The sequence below is a fragment of the Dendronephthya gigantea genome, unplaced genomic scaffold (assembly GCF_004324835.1).
Source record: "Dendronephthya gigantea isolate DGI-Jeju-01 unplaced genomic scaffold, DenGig_1.0 000014F, whole genome shotgun sequence".
Classification (NCBI taxonomy): domain Eukaryota; kingdom Metazoa; phylum Cnidaria; class Anthozoa; order Malacalcyonacea; family Nephtheidae; genus Dendronephthya; species Dendronephthya gigantea.
In genome coordinates this window covers 994,780-1,013,153 of record NW_021163024.1, presented here as the reverse complement: position 1 = coordinate 1,013,153, position 18,374 = coordinate 994,780, and the positions used below count along the sequence as shown (strand labels likewise).

At 34.5% G+C, this 18,374-nt stretch overlaps 1 protein-coding gene across 1 annotated transcript; it reads left to right on the top strand.

The window, feature by feature from the left end:
* Positions 1-14,839: 14,839 nt before the first annotated feature.
* LOC114519718 (uromodulin-like) lies at positions 14,840-17,740 on the top strand. Its single transcript, XM_028539887.1, has 6 exons — positions 14,840-14,951; positions 15,199-15,321; positions 15,565-15,687; positions 15,937-16,059; positions 16,467-16,589; positions 17,466-17,740. Exons 3-6 carry the CDS (start codon positions 15,567-15,569, stop codon positions 17,738-17,740), a joined length of 642 nt encoding a protein of 213 aa, XP_028395688.1. The 5' UTR covers positions 14,840-14,951; positions 15,199-15,321; positions 15,565-15,566.
* Positions 17,741-18,374: the final 634 nt, after the last annotated feature.

The following is an 18,374-nucleotide window of genomic DNA, read 5'->3' as shown; positions in this document are numbered from 1 at the left end:
AAAAGCGAATTTTGGTGCAAATTGAATGCATAAATGCAGTAGAATGTGTTATTAAGAAAAGAGGTCTCAACGCTGGCTCGAACCTCATAGCCCAACGCAATTAAGAAGAACACGTCATTCAGGAGGTTGGTGTCGAAATGATATACTTGTTATAGTTTGTTTAATATATATGTAGCAAATGTATGAGGATATCAGTTTAGTTATTAAGTGATTAAGTTTTTTCAGAATTGAAACTGTTAATCATGCAGTCTGAGACTCCGGGTGATTGTCCCGTCCTTAAGCCGGGGCATCGAGAAGTTTATTTATATTTTTAGGGAATTGATTTACTGACTTTCGTTATAAGAACAAATCAATGGAATATTACAAATAAACATTCGTAAACCTTAGGAGGGAAGATAGGAACTCGTTTTGAGACAGATTAAGGGATCTGCCCACAAGAGTTAAAGGCGGGCTGTGCTAATGTGCTTGTTAAAAAATACCAAAAATATTGACTGACTAAACTAAGTTAGGAACGTTTTTGCTAGAGACTGACATGAGGGTCAACTTCTCGGTTCTAAGGTTTGGTTGGTTCTTAACAGTTTTACATTTTACACTTTAAATGTTTGGACACTAACAGCAAGGATGTGTATGCGTTTGTTTATGAAACTCTTATAGATAACTTTGCGATTAAATTTCTTAAAAATCAGAAAGAAAAATCAGGTGAATTCTGACAGAATTGAGAACTTTATGCTAATTATAAAGACTAGTTCCCCCTCCTTATAGCATAATCATGATAATTACGTTGTATCTGATAATTATGTTGTACAAACTTTTTATTACACCAGTTTTTGTGTTCAATGAAACCATGGGTTAATTTTCCATGGGTTAAAAATGGGCCATGTATAGGTTAATTCATGTTTTTTCAGATGTTCTGCATGAAATCCAAAGGCGATATAACAAGCCGCAGGGAGCGAAATTTTATACTTGGTGCGCAGTTTAAAAATACTATAAGTGCGCAGTCCACAGTTATCAGTAAAATGAAAATTCAAACATCATCATGTTGCAGGAAATTTCAAAAACTAGAACAAGCAGAAATTTACAGCTTAATATAAAACTAACATTATAATACGACTTTTTGTTTTTTTTTAGAACGACCGTGTGACCAACGTCCCTGTAGAAATCTTCGCAAATGTATGAACCAAGGAAATTCGTACAAGTGTGTGTGTTTGAAAGGCTGAAGGTGCATTATATATAGGCAGGGGCGTAACTAGAACGATAATTGGGGGGGGATTCATATATCCACTTCTGCCGGAAAGATTTCTTTTGTAAGTGCAATAGCTTACAATAGGAATCCGTCGGGCATAATTATATGAATATTGACCCCCCGCCCAATTATCCCTCTAGCTACGCCCCTGTATATTGGTGTATAAAAAATGCGGAGTTCTCGTCTTAATACAGATTGTTTAGTGCATGCTTATAATGTGAAAAATTAAAAGGCGGTATTTCGTTTCTAATAGATATAAAATAGTCGGGATGTATATGGGGGACCAGGTTTAAATGGCAGACACCGAAATCCGCGGTTTACACTATATACTTGCAAGTTTTGAAAACGATACGAGATTCTTACATTATGGGATGCCAAGGGATGGCGTTGACACCGCGGTATATGAGAAAACGCGAATAGTAAAAGTTAAAAACGGAATACTGACTGTAAGGGTATGTGGTCACATGTAGGGTTCACGTAACAAACGTAAGGTTTCATCACAGGTGATGAAAAAAAAATTGGCGCAAAGTGTAGATTTTGATAGAAAGTTTTGCCGCAAAGTTATTCGTGTGTAGCTACTGCTGTATCATATTCCATCTTTTTTAAAGGGTTTATTCAGCACGTCGTCTGTAATGTCGTATGAATGCGGGCAAATAATCATAGATAAGGTTAAGCAATAGAATGAAATTGAGCCATGTTCTTGCATGTGAACGCCAAAACGTAATAACACTAATCTGGTAATTATCCGGCAGCACTTATTCGGTACCTAACACTTATCCCGTACCTAACACTTATCCCATAACAATAAACCTATCGTCCAAAAAGAGTTAAAACCGGTAACTTTTCTACCGACAGAGTGAGTTCCATTCCGGCGTCGTATGAACGAGGTTTCACTCTTATGAATTATTTCGATCGCGAATAAAGTTGTATCTAAATTTATATACATGGAGGCAGTTTGCTGCTGTATACGTTTAACAAATCACGAGAGGCGCAACATCTTATTAAATATGCAACAATCGCATTTAATGACTTTTTAATATTAAGATTTCAAGACTAATATTAAGATTTCAAGTGCATAATATAGACACAAACACTTAACGAGTGTTACTCTCCTTACGAAGGCCCTCAAGTCGAAACGTCGAGAAGTGTTTTGTCTATTTTAGGCAGTCGTTAAATACATTTGATGTTAAGTGATTTGAAAACGCTGCCACGTTGCTCTCTGGTAATATTAATTAAGATTGCACTTGGAAATGCACTAATTGCGTCGTTTTGTGACGCTAAAAGGTTTTTGCCGGTTGTAAAAGAATTATTCATCAGCAGATATACCCATTTTCGGTTAATCAGTCTTAGAGAATAGTTTATATATTTTGACAGCCTTTTTCTTATAGAAATTAAAGTAAGAAATTTGATACGAATATGATATCTTTCCTTCCCAATATTGGTAAATTTTCAGGTAATTAAACCGATTGAAAATTAGCCGACTCACTAGACATTCTGCCCTAATTCTGCACATTTTTCAAGGCTCATTAGACATTCCCCCCCAATTTTTCAAGGGACCAAAAGCGCCTTTTTGGGATTAAAAATGTCTTTATGGAGAACCTAATGTAGCTAGCTATAAATACTATTTTACAATCGAAGGTGCTCTTTTTGTTTCCTTACCATGCCCATGCACTTACAGCCAAGTGCCCAAATCGTTTTGAGAGCATGAATACAAACTATACTAGTGGTGTCTCTATTAATATTTTTAGTTGCCTTAACTAAGCGCGAAGCAAGAATCAAACCGTAATGCTTCTGGTATCAACTAAAGGTCTTCTCTTTATATCTGCAAGATGCTATATTCGTATAGTTTCTCCCGATTTACATAGTTTCAGAATTGTTAAGTATAGCTATTAGATTGAGGGCTACTAGGGCCTATACTATAATTGCGTCAAAATTCGGGTTGCAGCTGTTTCTACGAAAGTAACACAATATACAAAATATCTGAAAGTTATTACCTACATAGTAATTCATTCAAGAAGTATTTTAACGTCTTTTGTTACTAAACATTAGACTAATATATCAATTTCTTTTTTAAACATTAGATTAATATATCAATTTATTTTTGAATATAAAAATAACTTAATTATTTGCAATAAATGAATTGTTTTCTTTTTTCAAGCTAAAAGGGTTTTGACGTTCATAAATGTAGCTAATTTCCAATGGAATAGCGGTGTAAACACCTGCGTGCATAAAAGCTTTTATATATATTCTAAAGCGAGCACGTTGAACAGAACAGTGTACTTTAGCTCTGCTTCATATTATTATATGTCGATGCCTTTATGAAAGATAAAAGAGAAGAAAGTTGGGATATATAGAAATGGCGAACATTACAGATGGGGAGAGAAAAATATCCATTTGCTTATTTTATGCTTCGCATTTGGAAATTTCCAACCATAATCTTTTGAACATTTTCATGACGAACAGAATTGTTCAGCTCGTATTTTTGTCTCTGCTTCTTATTGCCACTGTTTTATTAAATGGTATATCCGTTGTGACCATTTTGAACTGTCCTCAACTCAAGTCAAAAATTTCTTATTTTCTCATTCTCGTTCAGTCAGGGGCTGACTTAGTCGTGGCAATGACTGCGATGCCCATTCATATTTGGCTGAGTGCGAGGCACATTGCTGGAATTACAAAATGTATGAAGTATCAACGTCTTTTTTCCAGTCTATTCGACGCGACAGTTGGAATTTCTTTTTTTTCACTGTGTGCAATGACATATGACAGATATATGGGGGTGTTATTCCCTTTTAGGCATCGAACAACGGTGACAAAGAAAAAATTAGTGAAGTTTCAATTTTGCTCTGTGATAATAACGAGCGTAATGATCGCAATAAACTCTATAAACTCATTCACAATGAAATTATATCATATTTTCTCTACCGCTTTAGTATTGATATGTTTCTCATTTATTGCTTTTGCTTATATCAAAATATTTTTTACTGCAAGAAGAGAAACACTCTCGTTGCAGCAACCAGTTGATATCGTTAACCAAGAAAGTGGGCCTGTTTCCAAAAGAAAACGGCGTTTCTTACGGGAATTGAAGTTAGCGAAGTCTTGTTTTCTGGTTGTGCTTGCCTTTTTGCTTTCTTTCGCTCCTCCAATTATTTGGGTGATAACTCGATCAAAAGTAAAGAATGAGACTGTGTACGTGATCTTAGAGCTTTGGCACACTAAGTCAACATTGATTAATACCAGCGTTAACAGTTTACTTTTCTTTTGGGCGAAACCGAAATTGAGAATCGAGGCAGCAAACCTTTTTAGGAAGCTCCGTGGCTAGGACGTCTAAATCTGTTTTAAAAAAATTCTACTGTTACAATCTCTAGTGGGCTTTAAAGGACGTGCCTCTTAATTATGTTTTCGCATTGGAAAATAACGATCGAAGTGTAGATGTCATTAACAAGAACTCTCATATCCTAATACTGGGAATTTATTTTTGACCGTCCAGTCGATCAGTGTTGCAAAGCTCGGAGCGTTTCCAAACACCAGCAGATGCTAACGGAAGGAAAGTGTGAAAGTAGATGTACTTGAGGTGAACTTCAGAGTACTTGGAATACAAACATTCGCTTACGCTAACAGTAACAATAAATAAGTAACCATATGAATTTTTAGGATATTCAATATTAACAAGTGAATAAAATGTTCAATAAAGGAGAGTCTCCACTTGAAACATTAAAGTGTGACAGAAAGAAGAGGGTATTGTGAAATTCTGATGGATAATTCGTTAGGGCTGCAATACGTCATACTATCTTATGTATATCTTATGTATATATAATTTTCTAAAGCTGGCAACTCTTTGACAAAAAATATAATGCATACATTAATAGACCTTACGCTAATTACGTCACAACATTTTAACATCACAACGTTTTAAATTTAGAGTCACCTTAAATGAAATGGATTTCAAGTTTTACTTTTGCAAGCCACGTGCAAAGATGCAAAACATCCTTCTTCAACAAATGAATGAAAAGTTATATTTCATGCACGGGTTATAGAAGGATGTTTTGCATCTTTGCAAATAGGTAGCTTGTGAGAGAAAAACTTGAAATCCATCTCATTTAAGGTGGTTCTAAATTTAAAACGATACATCATGTTGTGACGTAATTACCGAAACGCGAAACGGTCTATTGCATACAAATGCATACAAAATTTCTGATTGGCTGTTGGAAGTTCGGAAAATTACGAAGGCCGACTCAATGAAAAAAAACGCCTTCGTAATTTTCCGAACTTGCAACAGCCAATCAGAAATCTGCGGGCGAATTTTCCGAAGATGACGTCTATCGAATAAAATGCATCCCGACTAGGTTTTGCAAAAGTATCGAGTATTTGCAAAATTTAATTAAGTTGTTTTCAAGTCTAAAAAAAATAACAGATAACTTTAGTAAGTACACACAAGGTGTTTTGTATCTATTTTGTTTTTAAGAAACCAACGTAATTTCTGTGTTTCAAGCCGGATGGCATTAATGTATGCATTATATTTTATGTAGGAGAATTGCCCATGGTTAACATCTTACGTCCACATGAACTCTTTCTGCTTAATTGATTTAAAATTGGGAAGGGGGGAGGGAGCCAGTGATGATAGGTACTGGGAAGTATGACGAAAATTTCCTGCTGCAGTAAATGAGTTTTATGATCACGTGGTAAAATCCTTTTTCCGATTGGACAATTTGAGGTACAATTTGAGGCTGACTATAAAGTCAAGAATATTCAGGCGGCGGCACATCAAAGGAAGACACTGCAAAAAATATTTTAGAGTATATGAATGTATGAATAATAATCTATATTGACCTCTATGTGCATATAATGTCGTCATTAATTTGACTCTTATTGGTTTTGTGATTGTTTTGTTTCTTAATCGATGTCATATTGCTTCCAGTCGTACGGATGATGGAGGAAAATTAATATCGTCATTACTACAATCGTAAAGTATCCATGTTATAGATCGACAATCACACACAGTGAGCATATAACAGCTATTACGGTAAGCCGAAAAATCATGCGCCTGATTTATATTTTATAATAAAATTATGGTTGTCATGTCTTCAATATTGTAATGAAATAAAGCCAGTGTGTAAACATATACAGTTTCAACATTCAGCGTTTGAAATATAGTGTCAAACGATGAAATATTACTCTATTATCAATTGTGAACGCGTCAGTACGTAGCTATATAGAAGTTGACTGATCTAAAAAAACACAACTCGCTGTTGAGAGAAAGTGTTGTTTGACACTGACACTGGTGTGTATTCCGTTTTGTGAGTAAATGCTTAGTAAATTTAATGAACAATTGGAAATCTCGTTCTGTGGTTTGGTAAATTTTGTAAATAAAAAACGAACCCGTTTTGTTTTTCTCTCATATCTTTAGTTTTCATTCATTTCTATCAGGGCTCTAATAACATTAAAAGTTTTGAATATATTTCAACTTTATTTAGTCGAGACTTAATCCATGAATGCCTTACCAGAAATTCATACAAGTTTCGGATAAAGCTGTACTGCACGCATTACGGCTTATCGCAAAAAATGTTGTTACCTTTGAGTTTGGCCCACTGCATGCCTTCTAGACAGTGCTAAAAGGGAACTTCCTCCAAGACATATTAATGTAAATAAATTGTTGTGAAGCTATGTTGTTGTCAGCTGATATAAATATTGTGTATGTATATAATACATATCACGTACCAACATGGCTTTTATGCATATTATTGAGAATTATACATATATGATGCATGAATCAGCCTCAATTTTAGCTTGAAGGCATAAACTTCAATGCTTTTATTTTTTTACTTTTCCTCTTTACATTCCACATACCTTTTGATCTTAGTCATTGATTAAATGAGGGCATTTGGTTACAAATTGAAAATTTTAATTAAAATTTTAAGCCTAAAATAAACGTTGAGGAAATTAAAATTGCTTTTGAATACTTCCGACATTGGTACTGCGCTATGCTGTATGATCTATGAAATACCCTCGCATTGGAGCATAAACTTTCTTTTAATCTTTTTTAAAAAGAGTAATCATCTCATCTGACAAAGGTTAATATAGTTATATATAATTATAACGTTAAAAAACGATTATTACTGCGTCGCGCACTGCGCGAACGCAGTCTTAAATTGCCGTCGGTTTTTTGTTTTTTTTTTGTGTTTTTTACGTTTTCGACCCGGTCTACCTGGCCGCGCAGGCGAACTAAGATACTCGTATTTTTAACTCGTTTGATTTCGTATCGAAATATTTTCGTGCTAAACACACTTCAAATAGTAATCTAAGCCTAGTAACCCCCACAAAAGAAATATTTTACTGAAACAAAAAATTGAAAAAGTTTGTTGTCGCCGGGATTCGAACTCGGGTCGTGCGAACCAAAAGCAGGAAACTGCATGCACGATACACGTCATATAAAATAACACGTACACGAGTCGCTGTGCATGGCCGATAGCGCAGGAAATCTAGACGTCTGTCGTTCGAGAAAATACGTACAGGTAATCATAATGCTAGATTCTCGTCTTGTCTTATTTGATATGCTCACTCTGCATACACCAGCACACACTGATCATGGTAAACCTACTCTAAAACGGGTTTACAGACAACGATCACATGAATCATGAAAGCCTTGTATGCCATGAAAGCCTTGTATGCTATGAAAGCCTTGTATGCCATTCTATGCTATTTTTCAATCAAACGCACTTTCCTTTCAAGGGTAAAAACGGCCAGACCGATCCTATTGAATTTCAGTACAAACTGATTCCCAGAGTACATGATACCAAACTCAGCCTTATTCACGTATATCGTTAGCTACATATGCCTAGCACCAATAATGCAGTTTTACCCGTATATTCTGTACGAAGTGCTCTATTTACTAGAAAACCTAAGAAAGAAACTTTTTTCTAAAGGAATAAATATTGACAGGAAATGGGGCACAGTTGCATGCAACGATTAGCGCGACGCAGTAACCGCCAGAATTGGCGTCTTGTTCTAGTATAGCTTCCGGTTGGCAGTTGTTCAAAAGACGGTTAGCTTAACCTTGGATTAAAGCAACTTTTTACATGAATTTTTTCAATCACTTGTTTGTAAAGTTGAATATCTTTTTTCATAAATATTTTCCGGACAGATAGAAGTAATATTTTCTAAAGTTTTAAGTCGAACAGTGGTTCAGAAGCACATGCATAAACTAAAAAAGTGGGCTAAAATTTACGCTAAATAGCGCTAACCTAGCTTTGAAAAACTGGGCCCGGTTATTGAATAATAATATAATAAAATTAACAATACTTCCAACTCGGTTTTAGCCTGCCGTTGGTTTCCAATATTTTAATACAATCAAGAGAGACAGCCTGTGCCAGCCTGTTTGTCGTATTAAGAAAGTTATTGTTATCATACAATAGAGCTGTTATAGTAATACGCGCCGGACAATGGTGTGATTGCGATACGTTTTGGGTACAGCGGATCGTAAAGGTTCGACTTTTGCCCTCGTTTCCTCGCTAGAATTCGGATGCCGACTCCAGAAAAAAATTGTTTATGAAAACTTAGATATAAAAAAAACACACGATAACATAAACATCATTGTTGAATATATTCCGGAAAAAAGTAGGTAACGGGGTAAAATTCAACGTATATATATGGGTGGTTATATAACAAACAGCTAACTTAATGCCAATGTTAATATTTTTAACCAGATGTCATGGCAGCCGCTATACCTTCATCTCTTTGTACTGGCATTCACTCTTTCAAAAGGACAAAGTAAAAGCCTAGTAAAGAATGCTTTTGCATGACCATGCATTTGTCAAGTTATATGTGCATAATTATAATTATAAACGAAAGCAAAAGGACAGCGGACCATTAAGTTAATACTACACATCTTTACTTTGATAATATTTTTTATTATTTCATTTTTGAATTGACATAATTACAGATCCTACTACATTTGGATTCCAACATTCCACGTACACAGTTGGTGAGGCTGATGGTTTCTTGAAAGTTTGTCTTGATGTCAGGAATTATAAGAATGTCTTTAGTGGATTGTAAGTTTGGATTCATTTTGCATACGCCTTATACGCACGATTTAAAATGCCAGGGTATGGTAGTCATTATTTCCTCACAGAAAACTCAAATTTATGATGTTATAGCTGTGCTCATAGAATGCGAGCTATCCTCCAATCTGATTGGTCGAGCTACCCGCTTAGCTCATCAATTTAACAGCGAGTAGCAAAACCAAACTGCAACTTACAGGGGCGTGGCGTGACTATCTTAATTGGGGGGGGGGGATGTAACCCTCAATTTTACCGGCGAACTCGCGGCACTTGAATCACGTCTAAAGAAAGCATATTAGCTTTTGGTCAGTCTTTCAACAGACGAGTGAGACGACTTGTCAAATTATCGCAAGCAACTAAGTAAGTTCAGCAGAGTTATACTTTTTACCGACGCCTGTGTGGTATAACGTCGCGTTTAACTTGCCATCCGCAAATCACCGAAAAAAGATAAAATTATTTAGTCCAATTTTATTCTGCATTACAAGATTAACATTCAGAAATGGCACTGCAACAAGTGGAGAAGATTACTCAGATGAAGAGGAATCTGTCGGAATACAAAGTTTTATTCAAAAAACTGATTGCGAAAATATTGATATAATTGATGATAACAGTTATGAAGGCAGCGAAAATTTTACAATTGTTTTGACGTTAAATAACAATCCAAATGTTCAAATAACTGTTGGCGAAGCGACAGTGACTATCATAGATGATGACGGTAATGATTTGAGATATATTTTCTATATAATTTTATCATAGTTACTTACATTTTTACTGTGCAACGCAAGTGCAGATAGCACAGCATCTCTTTATTTGTTCACTATTGGTTTATGAAAATTAAGTCTCGTACATCACCATTCGTCGGCGCTGTTTTTGTGGGTTGTTATTGATGATTAAAATGCTTTGTCTATTTAAAAAAAATATTTTCTTCATTGGTCACTCATAATGGGTCGTAAAACATCGCCGACGAATCACGACATACTGTATACCAGGCCTATAAGTCTTTAATTCTCATTATTTTCGTAATTGTTGCAAAGGATAAACGTTCGAAACACTTGCTTCAGTCAGCAATGTCTCAAAATTTCTCAGGCTCTATGCAAATTTTAGTGTACATTAAAACTTAAAATATTTCCCAACTTTTTCAGCTGCCCCCCCGCCTCCTACTACATTTGGATTCAAAAAATCTACCTATATTGTTGGTGAGGCAGATGGTAAATTGCAAGTTTGTCTTGGTGTTAGCAATTTTGATGGGACTTCCTTTTCAGGAACGTGAGTAAATTTTCTTTATAATAATTTTTAAGCACAACAGGGTAGCGGACGGAATACTTTTTTATTGAATCATCCATGCATTATTGTTAAAAATTTTAAACAATTTATTTCTCTCTTTTTCACTCTCGTACTGTAATTTCAAAGTGAACAGTCCTCTTTCTCAACATCTTTGATCTTTAGATGAAAAATATCAGTTTTGATGACAATAATTAATAAATCGATAAATCTGTACAACCAAGATATGCGGCTAATTTTTTGTGTATCGGTTTAATGTGTTTATCATAATTATTTTAAGATTAACATTCAGAAATGGCACTGCAACAAGCGGAGAAGATTACTCAGATGATGAGAAATCTGTTGGAATACAAAGTTTTATTCAAACAACATATTGCGCTGATATTTTGATAATTGATGATAACATTTATGAAGGCAGCGAAAATTTTACAGTTGTTTTGACGTTAAATAACAATCCCAACGTTCAAATTACTGTTGGCGAAGCGACAGTGACTATCACAGATGATGACGGTAATGATTTGAGATGTATTTTCTATATAATTTATTATAGTTGCTGACATTTTTTTACAGTGCAACGCAAGTGCAGATAGCACAGCATTTCTTTATTTGTCCACTATTGATTTATGAAAATTAGGTCTCGTACATCGCCATTCGTCGGCACTGTTTTTGTCGTTTATTATTGATGCGTAAAATGCTTTGTCTATTTTAAAAAATTTTTTCTTCATTGGTCACTCATAATGGGTCGTAAAAATACATACTGAATGAGAACTAGACCTAAGTCTTTAATTCTGATCATTTTCGTAATGGTTGCAAAGGATAAACGTTGGAAACACTTGCTTCAGTCAGCAATGTCTTAAGATTTTTCAGGCTGCAAACAAGCTCCAAATTTTAAGGTACATCAAAAATTAAATTTAATCTTCTTGAAGAGAAATTATAAGTGAAATATCATTTTTATGTAGCTCTCTTATCTCCCCGATAAAGGCGAAAGCAAGTATGTGATAAATTACATTCTTACCTTTAAAACTTGGATGCAGTTCCTACTACATTTCGATTCGAAAGTTCCACTTACACTGTTGGTGAGGAAGATGGTACCGTGAGGGTTACCTTTTTATTAGCAATTTTTGAGAAAACTTTTTAGGAACGTATTTAGATTTCGCATTAATTGCTCTTGAAAATGAACAAATATTGCAGGCTCCAAATTTTAATCTACATTAAAACTAAAATTTAAACTGTTTGATCAGTGAGAAATTTGCAGCGGTGAAATTTTTCATATTCGCTAATATAAAAACCAATTGCATTTACTGGTGAATATGATACGCGAACATCATGCAAAACTACATGCTAAGTTAAAAATAGTGGGCACTGTGTTGTTTTCGGTTCTTGACGTCAAGAAATAGCCAATTTCAAAGAGGAAATATACCGCATTCTCAACGAGAGACTTGCAGAAAACACCAAAGTTTTACAATAATTCCAATGAAGTCTAATGGCTAAATGATAAGGGATAAGAAAATCAATGTCATTGTCTGGTGATATCACACTTGTGTTAATTACTATGCCTTCATTATCAACTCTCTTTTAATCGTTACTGGGAACAGAAAGTGTGCAAAACCAATTAGTATTTGTGGATAATAGAAAAATATTTCGAACGTTATCCTTTTTTTAAGTTATTATTTCCAGATTTCGAAATGCCTATTATAATAATACTGATGTCAAGGTGAAGCTTGAGTATGACAGAGGTTTCCAATAGTTCCTAAGCTTTAAACACCGCAGGAAACTTCAATAGCATTGTCTAGTCATCGCAATTTTATTACAAATACGGTTTCTATAGCTTTGTTTTGAATAACTAAGAACATATAACGGACAAAAGCGATGTATATGACTGTGAACAATAGGAAATATCTAGAATGTTATCTTTTTTTCTAAATTATTATTTCCAGATTTCGACGAATGTGATGCAGGGAATCACAGTTGCCATCAGAATGCTCACTGTAACAATACTGATGGTTCTTTTAATTGTTCATGCAAAATTGGTTTCATGGGAAATGGAACAGACTGTCGAGGTGAAGCTTGAGTATGACAGATTTCTAACTTGAATTGGAAAGTATAACAAAAATGAAACAGATTTTTAGGGTCATAGTTGGAATATCGCATTACAGAAACCTCATCTGATCTAAAAATTCTAGGACCTGAAAAAATTTATAGTGAATCAAACTGTTTGAATTCTCCATGGTTCAAAAGCAGATTCGCGCAAATAACCCAGTGGACCATAGAACATACACTGTATTTAAATGGATCATTCTTTTATTTTAATTTCCTATATTGTATTTCTCAGCAATTTTGTTTGTCGAAGCAAGGAAAGAGTTCGATAATTTCAGGCAGTTTGAATTTGACATATCGTCCATAAGTTTCTCTTTCAACACATTTAATAAAGCCTAGACCCTAATTATTAAAACTGTTAAAATAAATTCAAAAAACTAAAACTTAAAACCATGGCAAATAAAATATATTTCGCTGATTCTCAGCCTCTTCAGTTTGATTGTATTATGCGATGGTTTGAAGCATTTAAAACAAAACCAAGGCATTGTATTAGTGGACATTGTCAATGTTTTTTAAAAAATTTTTTTTTAAATAACTTTAAATTTCTTCATAGATATCGATGAATGTAATGCAGGGAGTAATAATTGTCATTACAATGCCTACTGTCACAACACGGATGGTTCCTTCATTTGTAGCTGCAAAAATGGCTACTCTGGCAATGAAACAGAATGCCAAGGTTATTGCTTAACTTTGCTACCGTACAATGGCTGTGTAATAACTAAATCAAACTGGTCTTTTGTATTTTTATTGCTTTCTTTTTTATTATTTTGTTCTTCCAGATATCGACGAATGTAATACGGGGATAGACATTTGCCATCAGAATGCTCACTGTAACAATACTGATGGTTCCTTTAATTGTACATGCAAAAAAGGCTACTTAGGAAATGGAACTGACTGTCAAGGTCATTGCCTGAAAATGCAAAATGTTGCGTGTGTATTCTCGTTGCATGTGTATTCTCGTTTCTGATTGGTCGGAACCTTCCAAATAAATCATAATATCCGGTAAATTTAATATTTTCATTGGAGGTGACGTCATACAAAGGGATATTGATTTTTTTATCGAACTTCGGCCCAAAGAAATCAATATCGCTCGGTATGACGTCACAACCGGAAGTACGCAGCACTGCGGGAGCAAAAGCCCGCGAAATTAAGAATTCAGAATTGCAAAAACAAACAATTTTATATTCATAGCGTAGGCTCGCCACATTAAACGCAGGAAAGAATTAAAATGTATAATATAAAGCTTCGGCAGATAAAACTTTAACCTCGGTCTACATAATTCTTGATATCAGCTCAGCCTCATCCAATAATTGTATATGATATAAATAAACAACTGTGCCTAATTAATTATCCGTAAAGGTTTGAATCATGGACTAAACACAGGTATTGTGTTCAAGGCATTTTAAACACGTTCCTTTTTCAAATAAAATTAACATTTCTAGATATCGATGAATGCGTTAGATGGCCTTCGAATTGCCATCCCAACGCCCACTGTAACAATACTGATGGTTCTTTCCATTGCCTATGTAAAAACGGCTACTCAGGAAATGGAACAGACTGCCAAGGTTAGTGCTTAAATTTTACTTTACTACCCTATACAACGCAAAATTTTGAAACAAATAAGAGTTGTATACATTAGGCATTTTTTTTGTGCAGATTATGTAAATTGGATATATTTATGCCATGGTTATACATATTACTACATCAAACTGGTTTGTATTTCACTGCTCTCCTTTCTTATTGTTTTAATCTTCCAGACGTCGATGAATGTAACACAACGAATAATAATTGCCATCACAACGCCTACTGTAACAATACTGATGGTTCTTTCAATTGTACATGTAAAAATGGCTACTTGGGAAATGGAACCGGCTGTCAAGGTTGGCGTAACTTTACCACCCCATACAAAGCAAAATTTTGAAACAAATAGGAGTTGTATACATTAGCATTATTTTTGGGCACATTTTGTAAATTGGATATATTTGTGCCATGGTTATACATATTACTATAGATCAGATCATGAAATCAAATCAAATCACATTTATTTGCGTAGTGTGACCTCGTCAGTGAAATATCACTGGTATTAATGAAGCCCTACATCGGTTTGTATTTTACTGCACTCCCTTTTTATTGTCTTTATCTTCCAGACATCGATGAATGTAACACAAGGTCAAGGAATAATAATTGTCATTACAATGCCTACTGTAACAATACGGATGGTTCTTTCAATTGTACATGCAAAAACGGCTACTCAGGAAATGGAACGGACTGCCAAGGTTATTGCATGTTGCGCAATATATTATGTTATTTAGAAATTTGATATCACAGAACTAAAAATTTCAAAACATAGATTAGGTCATCTACATGCATCCATTATAATTATTGATATTTTTACACACAAAATTTCCGGGCGAAAATTTGGAACTGGTTTGAAGTGTTAACTAAACCAAACCATTGTATGTATCAATGAACAATTGCAGAGCTGCTTTTATATAAGCCTTTTTTGTAATTTGTATACTCCAGATATCGACGAATGTGATGCAGGTTCTCATAATTGCCATCACAACGCCTACTGCAACAATACTAACGGTTCTTACAATTGTGCATGTAATAAGGGCTACGCAGGAAATGGAACAAACTGTCAAGGTCAGTTTTTATAACGATCAACGTAGATACCTAGCCTACATCTGCGGAAAATTAGAGAATAATAATATATCAAGTTGAACTTTTTAAACATTGCAATTTCAGAACAAAGGTTATAAATGAAAGTTTCAGTTTTCACATAATTTTTTCCATTGTTCTTACTTCGCCGCAAATTCATAAATAACTATGTCATTATAGAAACTAATAGCACTAGAATGTTTGGAAATTTTTAATTCGACCTTTCAGATATGGATGAATGTGACGCAAGTTTTCATAATTGTCATTACAACGCCTACTGCCACAATACTGATGGTTATTACAATTGTGCATGTAATAATGGCTACGCAGGAAATGGAACAAGCTGTGAAGGTCAGTTTTGATAACGATCGACGTAGATACCTAGCCTACATCTGTGGAAAATTAGAGAATAATAATTTGAAATATATCAAGTTGAACTTTTTAAACATTGCAATTTCCGAACAAAGGTTGTAATTGAATGTTTCAGTTTTCACATAATTTGTTCCCATGTTCTTACTTCGCATGCAAAATATGCATAAAAATTTACTTTGTGAAAAACTAATAGCAGAATGTTTTGAAATTTTTAATTCGACCTTTCAGACATAGATGAATGTGATGCAGGGACTCATAATTGTCATCACAACGCCTACTGCAACAATACTAACGGTTCTTACAATTGTTCTTGTAAAAATGGCTACTGGGGAAATGGAACAGATTGCCAAGGTCAGTTTTGGCGGCGCAATATTTTCTTTTTTTTGTTTGCCGTAAAAAAAGGGCATTTCAATTTCAGAAACGCTATATCATATAATATAAAACGGCTCAGTACTTTCATATTACTCCACGCAATTCTATCTAAACTACACATGTCTTTCCAAGACCCATCGTACAGTATCTGTTAAGTGACAAAATGGTATTTAGTATGTAGCCTGATTCTTTTACCATGTTCCTTGTACAAATCTGCAAAATGAACATTCCTAAATACACTGACAGAAGAGATGCAGACTATTGAGTTGCAGTATCAGTCTACATTTGAATGAGACCGCCTTTTGAAGGAGTGTTACTAGGTTGTGAAGGAGTGTTACTATAGTGAGTGTTACTATAGAGTGACTATCGCCAGTGATATTCACCAGATATTGACGAATGTACCAAGGGAATTGACGATTGTGACTCCAGTGCCACATGCAGTAACGTTGATGGTTCATTTAATTGCACTTGTAATTCCGGTTACTCAAGCGACGGAGAAAATTGCAAAGGTTAGTACGAATCCTTACTTGCTACACTTAAGGCCGGTTTACACTTGCAATTTTTGCTGCGATTTTCTGTGCGATGTCTTTTTTTGATAGATGTGAACGAGAACTTAGTTACGGATGTTCTGATGTATAAGATCTCTTATTTGAACATTGTTAATATCTATCTAAAGAAGAAAATATCTATATCTTTCATATCTATCTAAAGAAGAAAATCGCACATAAATTCGCAACAAAAATTACAAGTTTAAACCCGGCTTTTAGGTAGCTTTCGAAGCATGGCAAATTTAACACGTGAATTTAAATTTTCACATTGGTGAAATTTCAGTATTTCTTATTATAATATAACTACAGTGCAACCGCAATTTGATTAATCAATAGCCATGCAGGATCAGGCAATTTCAAGAAACACAAAAAAAGATAATCTGAATATTAACATTTTGAAATCCAGAAAACGAATGTGTTTTTAAACAAAACCAGAATGAGTGATAAGCGGTATTTTATTGTTAAACGAGGTTGACTGAGGCTACAAGGAGATCTTAAAAATTATATATAGACAATAATAAAAGCTATGACATGAATCGAAAGGTGCATTCAAAGAAGCATAGAAGAGAGAAGAGTGATTATATCTGCATGTCGTAATGTAATATAAGTTCGAGTTCCTTGCGTCAGAGGAGAAACGTTGGTAAAACCTGTATAGCTATGTAATTAATTGTAAGCGTTTTATATCTTGAAGATTAGTTTTAATATTAAAAAGTCGTAAGTCTGCGGGTTTTATCTTGATAGGTTATTTCCGAAAGTTTGTAAACACCCTGACTAAAGTTTCCGTATATTCAGCCCTAATTTCATTAATTTGGATTTGGTATATTCTTACTTGGACAGATCGCAATTCAATGGATGACGATGGAACAGAATGGCGAGATTTATATAGCGTGTTACTTGTGTTAGGCATAATCATGGGATCTCTCCTTTTGGGTATTGTTCTATTTTATCATCGTCGCTCAGCGAGAAAGAAGCTAGGCATGATCAGCTTCCCTGTTATACAAAAATACGAAGAAAATTCAGCTTTGGAAGATTTGGATTTGGCTGAAATGAAACTAGGAGACAGTAATCGCAAGTCGTTGCATGGAAACTCCGATAACAATGAAATGTTGTGAAAAAAGGCACTTTTTAAGATAATGGCTATGCTTGATTGATCTTAAATATTGGCTAATATTAATTCATTTCTCTGTTATCAACTGCAAATAATCAATAATGACATTGCTAGACACTGTTTAGCAGCGCCAAATGCCTTAATCCTTACCTTGTTCCATATCAGTCTCGATTTTACAGGCAGAATGCACTATAAATTATGATCTATAGCCTAGGGCCTTGAAATTTTTATCTCATCATTAATTTTGAGATTTCAAACAATAATTACTTCATAATATGAATACTACACCAAATTATGTGTTTAGAATCATAATTATACGAGTGCTCGATATACCGAAGTATAGGGCTAATAAGACAAGAATAAAATACAGTAAACTTGGTTTACTTTATATGATTTTGTTCACTGCAAATTTGTTTCGTATAACAAGCAGTGCTTGCCACAGTCATCAAGTGAGTTTAAATTAGTAGACAGTATACAGTAAGTTAATATTGGTAGCCTAGGCCAGAGTAGATCGAGTGATTGCAATAGATAGTTTTGGGGTTTTTTGGTCACTCTGACATAACTACTGTATGCGCAGATGATCTTTTGTGGATATCTGCATAAAAGTATTTAGAGTATTCTAAATAATTCTGATTTTC